At 37.6% G+C, this 12,624-nt stretch overlaps 1 protein-coding gene across 5 annotated transcripts in view; it reads left to right on the forward strand.

Moving 5' to 3' along the window:
* Positions 1 to 10,960, forward strand: part of REV1 (REV1 DNA directed polymerase) — a 52,865-nt gene extending 41,905 nt beyond the window's left edge. For all 5 annotated transcript variants that reach the window (XM_071745482.1, XM_071745491.1, XM_071745502.1 and 2 more), the window contains 8 exons: positions 1,244 to 1,400; positions 1,750 to 1,952; positions 3,206 to 3,439; positions 6,310 to 6,418; positions 7,509 to 7,720; positions 8,002 to 8,158; positions 8,988 to 9,090; positions 10,540 to 10,960. In XM_071745482.1, coding sequence (XP_071601583.1) covers positions 1,244 to 1,400; positions 1,750 to 1,952; positions 3,206 to 3,439; positions 6,310 to 6,418; positions 7,509 to 7,720; positions 8,002 to 8,158; positions 8,988 to 9,090; positions 10,540 to 10,651 — 1,287 coding nt within the window. In that variant the 3' untranslated portion in view covers positions 10,652 to 10,960. The remainder of the gene's footprint in view (positions 1 to 1,243; positions 1,401 to 1,749; positions 1,953 to 3,205; positions 3,440 to 6,309; positions 6,419 to 7,508; positions 7,721 to 8,001; positions 8,159 to 8,987; positions 9,091 to 10,539) is intronic.
* Positions 10,961 to 12,624: the final 1,664 nt, after the last annotated feature.

Raw genomic sequence — 12,624 nt, forward strand, 5'->3', positions numbered from 1 at the left:
AGGGGCCATTCGTCCCTGGATTATGTAAAGAACTGCAGATCCAACCTCAGTGGTATTTCTTTCAACTGACTTTTCAGACCTCTCCAATGTATGTTGTCTAGATTGGAGCTATTCCCCTTAAGATTTGCTTATAGATGGGGTAAGCTATGCTTTAAAATGTCCCTTTTCTGAAGATCTGGAAAAGTTCATAAGGGTCCTATTTTTAACTGTTAATCCCCACGCTTGGGCAGATGAATCCATTCAGCTGTCCCATAGACTCCGGGTAACAGTGTAACTCAAACACTTGTCCTAAAAGGAAAAAAAACCCCACAATGCAAAGTTGTTGTATAGCACAGATAACACAATATTTCAGAGGCTTCTTTTAAGTTATAGAACTGAAATCTGAAAATATTTCAAAGTAAATAGATAAAAGTGCAGATAAAAACTTCTTACAGTTACAATTATGTTTTAATATTCCATTAGTTGCAACTGAGAAACTCTTAACAAAAACCTTGCTGTCTAATTGTAGAAGATAACCTGATGGAAATGCATCCACTAGTTCCTTCATGCTTTCCAAGTCCTATACACAAAGTTTTTTAAGTGTTGGGGTTTTTTCTTAATAATTACAGAGGGCTAATAGTAAACTTGTACAAAGTACCAGTGCATTTTTAGTTGGACACAGGTTTTGAACCCCTGTTGATCTGGTATTTAGAAGTTAATGAAAAATTAGGATGTCTTTCAAAATGAGCAACATCTCATCTGTTAAAGACTTCTTTTGTTTCCACCAAAGTACTTTCATTGAGACTTTGCTATAATTATGTCTAGAAGTGAAATATTTTTCTCATTTCTACACTGAAGTGGTGGATTTATTGTAAATTGTCCACAGGAAAAGAATTCCTTTCTCGTACAGGTAGCCAGGTTTAATACTGATCACTTTCTGGTCAGGACTCCTGTATTTGTTAGTGTCTAAGAAATTTCATAACAAATGGATTGCTTAATGGTTCTGTTGGCAGCACTTTTCTGTATCTCAGAAGTTAATATGGTATTATCTTTGTGAATTCTTAGTTGTTGGACAGGAGGATAATCCTGGGATTTGTTTGCAATGTTTTGATTGACATGAATTTCAAAATACTTTTTTTTTTTCTCTCCTACACCTACAGTAGGCAGAGAAGGCAGTGCTATTGTAAAAGAAATAAAAATTATTTTGTATTATTTTAATTTTTTAAAACTTCATAAAATGAATGTAATAATGTTTTGGATTTAGGTTGGAATTCAGGTACAACAGTTGGTTCCCATCAGCAAAAATGCTTCAGCTCACTCCACAGTGCAATCTGGACACTTACCTGGTGGATCACATTCAGTTATCGATCTTTTTCATGTTCAGAAAGCAAAAAAGTGCTCAGAAGAAGAACATAAAGAAGGTCTGTAAGCTTTGTACTTTGCATGAGGATGTTCAGTTTTGAAGGGCTACAACATAGATTACCTTTTGGAATAACTAATACAAGTATAAATCATTTAGCATAAACTTTGAGAGTGAGTTTTACTGCTGCAAACAAAAATGCTACAAATACAACTTTGTATAGGATTATTCCAGTCTTCTAAAGAAGTAAATAGTAACAAAGGATACTTTGAAATGGAAACTGTCATAATTATGCTATATATTGTATAAACTATTTAGCAAAGAAAACTAGAAATTAGGTTCACTGTATCTTGATTCTCCAGGGTATTTCTATTAGCTGATCATTCTGTATTTTGTTTTCATGTGTATAGTATTTGTGGCTGCTATGGACCTTGAAATATCTTCTGATTCAAGAACTTGCACTTTTCTTCCACCTCGTGGTACCCATCTCCCATCTGGTCTCAATTCTAATGTTAGCAACACCGAGTCTTCTGTTAAATGGAACGGTGTTCATTCTCCTATCAGCGTAAAATCCAGGCTTAATTTGAGTATTGAGGTTCCATCTCCTTCCCAGGTAAAACATGAGAATATAACACACCTGCAATGTATTGTAATAATCGGGATTGTTTGTCTTATTTGGACAGAGCTAAAAAAACCTACGTAACACTTTTTTTAAATAAAAAAGCTCTAATAGACTATGATTCACAGTAAGAAATTATTATTGATATAAAACTCTTCTGCTTTAGTAGAAGGATTTTAAAAGCAATCATTTATAGGCTAACTAAAAAAATACTGTGTTTATTCAAAGGAAAGAAATTGAATTTTCCAGTATCTTTTCCCTTCCCATTACTTGCCAAAGGATTGCAATGGAACAGTAATGGAAAAGATAGCTAGGATGAAATACTAAAAGCCCATTACCTTTCATACTGTTAGTGGTCAGACTTAGTCCTGTACCACTGTTTGTGTACTGTGTGCTGGAAAAGCTACAGCAAGATATTTTACACCCAGGGTTTCCAGAAAATGTTTATAGTGCTGTATATGTAGCAAATTAGGAATGAGAGAGCTCATACAGAATGTGGAAGAGTAACTAAAGAGATTAGTAATACAGACAGCTTTCTTCAAAATCTCCCAGTTACCATTAGCCATGTAGCTTTCCATAGATATGTGTAGTTCATCCCTGTAAATCCAGAAACTCGTAATTTTCTTTACAATCATAAAAGATAAAGTTTTCTAAAACTCATGTGGAGTCTTGTTTAGTGTCACTTGCTGGCAAACAGTGGCAGTTATCTATATAGTTTTACTTGTGAGAAAAATGATGCTGTGTACATCTGAGTGTCAGTTTGCTTGTCAGTTATATCCATTCTGTTGCTTGTGCAGCTGTCACTGTCTATAGCAACTTTTAGGCACTGAGGAGTTGTTTCAAGTCAGTAATTGATGGTAAATTAATTGCTTAGTGCTTTGTATCAGGCACCAATTTAGTATTCATATCAATATGTTGCCTACAGAATTTAAACTCAGAACCTGGGTTTCCTTATCACTGGGTAGTTGCAGAGGAAACCTTGTATATGGTTTGTGATGTTAGAACACTGAACATTGTGGAAAGATAAAACTGAGGACTCATATTTACTGAACTACTTAGTCTTAGATGATATTTTTACTTCTTTTTGCTGCAAAGTGTAACTGTCAGGTTCCTAAATACGTTTGCATACACAGATTAGAAATGTTATTTTTCTTAACACTCAAGAACTATAAAACTGAATTTTCATTAAAACTAACTCTGTTATCTGCTCCTCAGAAAAATCTAAAAGCTTTTTTTTTTATTTGTAGCTAGATAAGTCTGTGTTAGAAGCTCTGCCACCTGATCTCCGAGAGCAAGTAGAGCAAATATACACCATTCAGCAAGGAGAGAGTTGTGGAGATAGCAAAAAAGAGCCAATCAATGGATGTAACACCACACTTCTGTCACAACCAGTTGGAACAGTGCTTTTACAAATACCAGAGCTCCAAGAACCAAATACCAATATGGGAATTAATGTAATAGCCTTACCAGCTTTTTCACAGGTAGGATGTTTGCAGGGTATCAATGAAGATCAACTTTCCTACCTATAGGAAGAGGTAACAGCTTTTTCCTGAGACAGCATTACTGGAATCTGTGACTACCCAAAATTGTTTCTGATCCTTTAAAATCTTCCTATCACATGGTATGGTAGCACTAACTAAATATTTATAGTTGTTAGCATGCCTATGGTTTTGCTTTTGTTGAATGCAAAGCCACCTCATTTACACTTTGCTTTGCAATCCAGTTTGTGAATAGCTTTTTTTTCTGCATTGCAGCTGAGTTACCCTGCAATAAGTCTGAAGCAGTCCTAAAATCTGCTTAGCCAGTCACAGGAGACTCGCTCTGTATAAGTGGATGTTTTGATGGTATTAAAGCCAGCCTCCACTACATTCTTTAGATGAGATTGTTTAAATCACATTCCTGGGAGAAAGGCAAGCATGGCTAAAGATTGTGCATATCTCCATATTTTTAAAATGAGCTCATATACAGCTTGCCCGGGATGAAGAAAGTACAAATTGATGTATCAAAATAGGGGCCTGAAGGGGAGCAGGTAGCACTAATGATACTTCTAATGATATTCCACCTCCAATCCAAGATCATGCTGGACAAATACAGGGTAAAAAAATAATAATAAAAGATTGGGTTACCCAGGGACAGAATATCTGGCATAAGCATAATTTAAAATGGAGCAGTATATTTATTTATTTTTCCATTTGCTGTGCCATTGTACCTCTGCTGTTGTCAAAAGTCATATTGCCCCATCAGATCTATAGGGAGGTATTTGTTGCTGGTTTTAAGGCATAAGGCTACTTAGCTGACAGAGAATCCAGAGAAAATAAGATAGAAATTCCTGACCTGTTTTCAGTAAATTTTAATTCATGCATAATTGTTTAGAATATGTGTCATTTACTCTACTGCTAAAGTTTCTTCACCTGAATTCATGTTCATTGGTTCAAAATCAGTTGTCAGTTTTTACTCCTGAACTAAGTTGGATTTCCCCTATGGAGATACTGTGTGAATAGTATATAAAAGTCTCTCACCCCAGCTGTTTTAAATTCTGTAGTTAGAAGAATTTTTGCTTGTGTTGAAAATTTAGTATTGATTTAATTTAAAACTAACATCTTTGCCTAATTGTACAAGGACAAGTTGTTTTTTTAGTGTTGAACTCTTTGTGGGAGTGTGTATTGTATGAGTGCACACAAACATTTAAGATTAGTTTCTTTCAAGTGATGCAGTGAACTAAGCAGTAATAGGTTTCAGGTATATAAATATTGCAAACCACTCAAAGCCAAGTACTTCATCTATATCAGATATAAATGATACCCTGTTGTCTTTCTGTAGTTTAATTAGGTTTCTTTTTCAACCCTTCATTCCTATTGTCTTGACTGTGTTTTTATGACCAGGTGCCAAGTTAATTGGCTAATAGTGGTTTATTCATTAGAAAACATGTGGAAAATGTCCTTTGTTGGGCAAAGTCTCCCATAAAAAAAAATTGAGATAGGTTGCATTCATTTCCATCAGTTGATGAAGTAATCTTAAAATTTAGAAGAGCTGCAAATCTCTGTAGCAGCTGAATCCTGTGAAAGCATAGAATGCAAGCAGTAAAGATTACAGATACTTATAAATAAAGGACATTTGTAGTAATGGAGTTAATTACTGGTGGCAAATTTGCACCTTGCCCTTACATTGTCTTAACATGGTAGAGATCATAAAAATGCTGATAGCTTCATGTTGAGGTAGCACATGAATTCATAAAATCAAGGTTCTCCAATATGTGAATGTGTTACAGCAATGTGAAAGCTATGTGAGGCTGCACAGTGAATCACCCAAAACTCAATTAGTGTAGAATCCATATGAACTTCAGACTGATGGCTCTTCTGAATTTTTACATGTTACTTTCAGAGGGCAAAGAGAGGGGGAATAACAAAACCACATCCCATGCCCTGTACTGCGTTATTTCTGCATTAACTAAGTGGTGTACACAAAAAACAGTGTTTACTCAGGGCCTCCCAGATTTCCTGACTCTCAAATGCTTCACCAGAGAATATTAACCTGTCTTAAATAGTTTTATTATGTAAAATTATTATTTTAAAAATACCTTTTTAAAATAATATCTTTTTAAATAGCTGGATTTAATTGGCTACATTCTACTGTAGTGCTTTGTTCTGTGCATTATATGCAGCTTTTGAGATCAGAATTGTCCCCACTTCCTTCTTTAATTAGTGCCTACTTTATAAAGTGAAAAATTCTTGTCAGCACTCGGAGTTCTAAAAATGGAAAAAATGTTGCACTAAATTGATGAGTTTTACCTGTGGGAGGATGTTCATGTTATTATCTATATAATTTAGACATCATATATGTGAATAGCACAGCCTGCCTTCCTGATGTAACGTTCATATTGCAAGAATATTTCTGAGGATATTTTGTTTGAGGAGTGTAGCAGCTTCTAGAAAATAAGGTATCAAAAGAAAAGGAGGAAGAAAAGCCATGATTGTCAGTGCTTGAGTAGGAAATTTGAAGGGAATATTCTCTTGAGTTAGGCTTAATTGTGCTGTTAATATAGCTGTACTGTGTATCAGTACATGAATAAAGATTGTGTGATTAAAGTAGGTGAATGAAAACAGTGTATTATATGCCCATAAATATAAATTTTATAAAAGAATAAATGTGGAGTAGTAGTAAATGTAAATTTTATTTTTTACAAGCTAAAGTACATGATGAAAATGTAAAATGTGTTTTACAGTGTTTCAGTTATATATATATATTTTTTTTTTCCTTGGCCTAAAATGTCAGTGCCTTTCTTGAGTGAGTGGAAAGCAAGCAGCGTTGCTCACTGGTAAAGTAATGAAATGCATTTTTTGTTACTGTTCAGGTGGACCCTGAGGTTTTTGCTGCACTACCTGCTGAGTTGCAAGCAGAGCTGAAAGATGCATATGATCAAAGGCAAAAGCAATTGGAGCAGCAATCTGCTAATGCTTTTGGTGAGTCTGTATGGTTGCACAGTAGTTTTGTATAGATGTTGGTTGCTATCCAAAGGGAGTTATGCGACCCGAAATAACAAACTGGAAAATGTAACTCAAGGTTCTATGAAGGTGCTGTGTTAAATCAAACTTCTGTGTTTATTTTTGACAGACTGTCAATTACAAGCAGCTGTGGTCTCATTTTGCAAACAGATGCCTTGCTTTACTTAAATGGGTAATTAATTCAATTCATGGGGACTGTGGCACTTAATTTACCCGTGTCCACATGTTTGCAGAATGGAATCTAAACTTGGTGTGTCTTGTGGTTTAAAGTGCTGTATTTTTGGTACCTAAGTTAAACTATGTTGTGATAGCAAACTTAGGGTACCCTGAAGCCTATAGCACCGGTATGTGCTTAGGCAAACAGAGATAAGATGCATATGATATCTCTAGATACATAACTCACCATATGTCTGATAGTCAGATGGTTTTACTTTGAGCTGATCACCCAAGCCTCCTTTTTATAATCAGCAGGAAAAAATAACATTAATTCCCTAGGAACATGCTTTCTCATTAAGTAAATTGGAAATGTTGTTGGCTTCATGCCAGCTAAATACTGCATTATTTTAATCAAAGCTTGATTTCATAGTGAACTAATGGCCATGTTAGTAGGATGGAATGAGAGTGATTTCCTTGGTGAACTGTAAAAAAAGCAGTTCAGGGGGCCTTTTCTTCCAGTTTTGCTGATAGCTGCTGGTGCAAAGTCTTACCTGGGTATTTAGGTAGGACAGTGTTCTGACTCTGAGGCAAAGCAGTTTGTCAACAAGGCTCCAGATTTCATCAGCTGCTCAAATTCAAGCACCAAAATCCTTGATATTAAAAGACTTATGAATACTTTAATATCCCCTGAGTACACTGATGTCTAGCAGTGCTTTTCAAATACCTAAATATTTCCCAATTCTGGAATGTCATGTGAGTGTTAAGGTTCCTTTGTCTAGATTATGATCTCCCAATTCATCTATAGACTTAAATGGAAAATGAAGTCCACCTTTCAGTGGAAAAGTGTTGCATTTTTATATGTGTCAACACTAACTATTACTGTGTTTTTCAGTGTCAAAAAATCCTTTCCTACATCTGAAGCATGCAACAATGAAAAACAAGAAAAAAATCAGGAAAAAAAATCAAGGCAGTCCTGTAAAAAAGAGTCAGAGTCCTCTGAAAAATAAACTCGTTGGTAGCCCTGCAAAGAATGTGCCCACTACATCTGGAAGCCCACAGAAGCTAATAGATGGTTTCTTGAAACAAGAAGGGACAGCTGCTCAGGTAATTTTAACAATAACAGGTTTTGTCAGGCCTCAAACAGGCTGCCCAGGGAAGTGGTGGAGTCACCATCCCTGGAGATATTTGCAAGACAAAGGCCTTTTCCAGCCAAAACAAATCAGCGATTTAGTAAAACTGTGGCTGTTTCTTTCCACATAGTCCATGCTCACAAATGCTGCTTGTTTTCTTTACTGGGATCTTTGCTAGACACTTAATCTGTGTGTGTATGTGGTGCTAACCCGATTTGGCAGACTGAGCATTATCAACTTTTATGTTTGGAACAGCCAGAAGCAGTTCCATCAACTTCAGATTCTTCAGGCCCATCTGCTCTGCAGACTGAACAGTCTGGTTCCTTCAGGCCACAAGCACCCAACCTGGCTGGAGCTGTTGAATTCAATGATGTAAAGACATTGTTGAAAGAGTGGATTACAACCATTTCAGGTATGGGATGCCGAGGGAGCAGTGATCTTGCACGCATCACAAGGAAAATGGGTTTTTAGTAGGCTTTTTGCTGCATTCTTCCTTCACTTTTCCTTTCAGTGATTGCTTTTCATAGTAATCTTGAAGTCTTACAGCCTTGAAATCTTGGACAAACTTCATTCTTCCTACTTCGTTGTTATTCTGTGTTTTTGCCAGCCTCTGTTTCTTTGCTTAACATCATGAAAACCTACCTACCCTCTTCAACCCTTGTCTTCAGGCCCTTGTCTTACACCTTGATGTTACTTGTGTGGGAGTTTTTCCTTACTTTGTCCAACATGTCACAACCACTAGGATGAAAGCTGTGGAAAGGAAATACCTCATTTATGAAGATGTCATTTTAGAAGCAAAGAAATGCAGGTTTTAGGGCTTTTTTTCAAAATAACTGCAGGAAAGAATTCCAGAATAAAGTGCAAAAGTGGCAAACAATTAGCAACACCCTTTCATCTTGGGAAATCTGACCTGCAAGATCCTTCATACCCCGGGCCTCATGTTTCTCCTAAGAGTACCAAAATTCCCATTCCATTCTAAATCCCAATTTTTTTTCAGTTTGGTTAATATTAGCTCACCTGTCATTTGTTCTTGCCATAGAAAGGGGTCTGCAAGACATATACTACAGGACCTTGGAGTCCTTTTATGTTCACAACTCCTGATGTTTGAGGGAGGTATGGGAATACAATTGTCAGATCAGCTCCTGATGCACTGACACTGCATAATTTCTTCTATCATAGTCTAGTTATTTTATTATTATATTCTGAGTAAACTTAGAGAAAATTATTTTTTTTAATTACAGATCCTATGGAAGAAGACATTCTACAGGTTGTGAAGTATTGTACTGATCTAATAGAAGAAAAAGATTTGGAAAAGTTAGATCTGGTTGTCAAGTACATGAAAAGGTAGCTTATTTGCTAGTACTTGTGACATTTTGACTGTTTTTGTTAGAATTTATGCACTAGATAATTCACTGTGAGGCCACAAGCCCATTAGACATTTCATTGAGAAGTATAAATATTTTATGCTTGAATTTTATTCAAAAACTGGGGGCAGGGGGAAGTTGGGCTGTTAAAATAGGTAATTTGTGAAACATTAAAAGTAGCATTTAATAGTATTTGCTACAAAGTCTCTTGTTTCTAAACAAAGGATAGAGTTTTTGTCATCATCCCTTTTCTTCATCCTGTTTTCATTAATTTTCTGTGGCACCTTAGAGCTTTCATTTGTTTCATCTGCTCTCATTCTCAGGCTGTATCCAGATCATGTCTCACCTCCAACCTATTAAATCCGTTTTTTATTACTTAGTTCTTGTGCTCCTTTTACTCTTCCCTTGAGTCAGGAGGCCCAAGTTCTATTTATGACTTACCTACTAACCAGTATTTAACAGTGGAGCTCAGTTTCCCATGTTTTAGATGTGAAAAATATTTATTTCACAGGATTAATGAACACCCAAAAGACTATAGCAGTATAAAAATGTTTTCTTGAACAGTGTATAGTAAATTCTTTATAAAATGCTTCAGAAAGCAACATGTCCCATTCCTGGTTCTTGTGTGAGATTTGCACTGTTGGCTGTGAGTATCTCCAAAGCCTGGTAGCAAGTGTAGGGTGATGAGTCAGTGGTCTGTGTGGTGCTGATGTTTGTGGTACTGAAGGTCACTACATCATTAGATCACATGAGATACTGAAGTGGAGCAACCCTCTGCTCCTCTCCTATAGCAGTGATGTAGAAGGGGATTTTGAGAGTACAGAGCTGCTTTGTTTTCCTTGGTAATTTCCTTAATTTACTTCTAGTATCAGAGAAATTATAGAGGTAAATCAAAGCTCTCTGTGAGCCTCCATGATTTGATTCTGTTTTTAGCAATAAACACAGTACAGTGCCCCAAAAACCTGTTAATGGTTAAATGCCTTCATCATCCTTGGCATTTGTTGGAAGAAAAAAGTGGTATGTATGTCTTGGGATGAGGAAGGAAAGATCAGGATCTAGAAGCCTGCCCTTTCTAGTAACTGCAGTGGTAGTGGATCAAGGGTTGGACTTGATGATCCCAGCCAATTCTATGATTCTATGATTCTGATTCTTCTGTATGAAGCTGATACAAAGTCACCATTTTGATCTCAGTCTTAAAACCACTGCAAAACGCACATTCACAAACTGGTGTGACACTGTTCACTTCAGAAATCTCACCACTGAATGGTGTTAGGTAAGAGTTGAAGAGACTGGGCTTTGCCAGAATTGAATCAAAGTATTCTTCATAGTGAACTGTTATGATCTTTCCAGCATGAAAACCAAAACTTATTGTAAAAAAGACTGGTTCTATAATGGTAATTTTCTCCCTCTTCTTCTTTTTCCCCCTCAGGTTAATGCAGTCATCTGTGGAATCAGTTTGGAATATGGCATTCGACTTCATTCTTGACAATGTTCAGGTAGTTTTACAACAAACTTATGGAAGCACATTAAAAGTTATCTGAACTTGTAGTAAAGAGCTTGATGAGAGCCTGGAGCTCTCTGCTAGCTGTGCCATAAGTGCTTGTGAAGTATTTGCAAAGTGCATGATAGTAATGCCCTGAGTTTTTATAATTTCAAATTTCTTTTTAAACAACAAAGTGTTTTGTACATTTCTTTTCAGAAAGTGCCAAATTTGTCAGTATTGCATGTAAATAATTGTGTTAAAATTCTTTTATTGTAGTATAGAATCTATTTACAAAATGTTTGTTTATAAAGTTTTATGGATTTTTACAGTGAAGTGTTTACAGTTGTTTAATAAAGAACTGTATGTATATTTTTGTACTGATTCTATTTTGTGATGCTTCAGTTTGAATATAGCTCACCGCTTCTATTAAAGCTGCAGCTTTGATTCATTTCATGAAGTGTTACACAGTGACACTGCCTCAGGGAGGCTGCTCTACAGTCACTTGGCTGCTTTTTCTTTCTTCTCCTCTGACTTCATTACAGATTTTAGGCTGAGGGCAGAACACTGGCACATTTTCTCTTTCCTCCTTCCAGACAGAAACCGGTGTGTCCTCAGCTGGAGGCACAGACGGTGTTAGCTGAAGCACAGTTGCTCTCTGAGCTCTCAGTGTATTCATGTGCACTGTCAGCTCTGGAGATGAGTGCTCCTGGAGATGCTCCTGGAGGAAAACAAGCTGAGAGCTTTAAGCAGTTGGCCAGAAAAAGTGCTGCAGTGAAGTGAGGGAAGAGCTCAGGTAGAGCAGTGTTTGAGCGTGTGTCAGTCCTGTTGCTCCTGCAAGGGATAGACCCTCCCTCTGCTCTTACACCATTGCTCTCCCCCAGCTCCTTGACATAGGTTTCCTTTATACAACATAACAAAACAGGTTGTAGTGAATAGCAGAAGTGAAAGAAACAGGCCTGTCTTTTTTGTGTCTGTGGTAGGGAGGGGTATACTTCATCTCTTCAGCAGTTTGTATTTTGGGCTAGTCTGCTTTTTCCAGATGTACACCAGCCTCCTATAGGCATGTTTGACCCAGTACACTGAGGCAAGGACGTTAAGGTGCCTGGAAAGAATGAAGGCTCCTTGAAGAACACCCAGCTGGTAAGAAAAATATTTTTGTTTTCTGACAAAATGATGGGGTGTGAAGAGGGAATCCGAAGTACCCCACTTATATAACCCTGGGTGTGGGCCCAGCTGACTGTAGAACTGAAAGATGAAGCTAAGCCCCAGAACAGGATTTGCAGTATCCTCTTACCTAGAAGCACCTCCAGTAGCACAGGGCAGGAGCTGCTGCATGCAGGTGAGGTTCAGCTCATAGCACAGCTCCAGCAGGGAACACTTTGCAGTCAAGTCACTGGCTGCAGCACAGGTTACAGCAGCAACAGCATTTTTTTAGCTTTATATTGTGCCCTGGGCTTCTCTCATAATATACCCTGGGATTAACGTGGCAGCCTTCTACAAGGTGATGGATGAGTAGTAGATGTTATTTCCCTTGACTTTTATAAGGCTTTTTGTATCATTTCCTGTAGCATCCTCATAAAGAAACCAATGAAGTATGGGCTGGAGACAGAGATGTGGATAGAAAACTGCGTGGCCAGGCAGAACCTGGACACAAAGTCCTGCTAGAGGTCCCACACAGTATCAGGTCTGATCCTGTTCAATGTCTTAATTTGTGACCTGGATGATAGGGCAGAGCACACCCTTGGCAAGTTTGCAGATGATACAAGATTAGGTGATATGGCAGAGTGCTGTGCTGCATCTGGAGACAAACAGGCTGAAGAAATGGGCTTGTAGGAACCTTGTGAAGGGCAAAGTTCTGCACCCAGGGAGGAACCACCCCAGACACTGCCAGGGCAGCTGGCTGGAACACAGCCCTGCAGGTAAGGCCCTGTGGGCTGCTTGAGCCAGGAGGATTTCCTCACAGTAACTAACAGCCCACAGCCTCCCAGGCTCCAGGAGGAAGAACATGACCAGCAGCTCAGTGAGGATGCT

This window comes from Heliangelus exortis, chromosome 1 (genome assembly GCF_036169615.1).
Source record: "Heliangelus exortis chromosome 1, bHelExo1.hap1, whole genome shotgun sequence".
NCBI lineage: Eukaryota > Metazoa > Chordata > Aves > Apodiformes > Trochilidae > Heliangelus > Heliangelus exortis.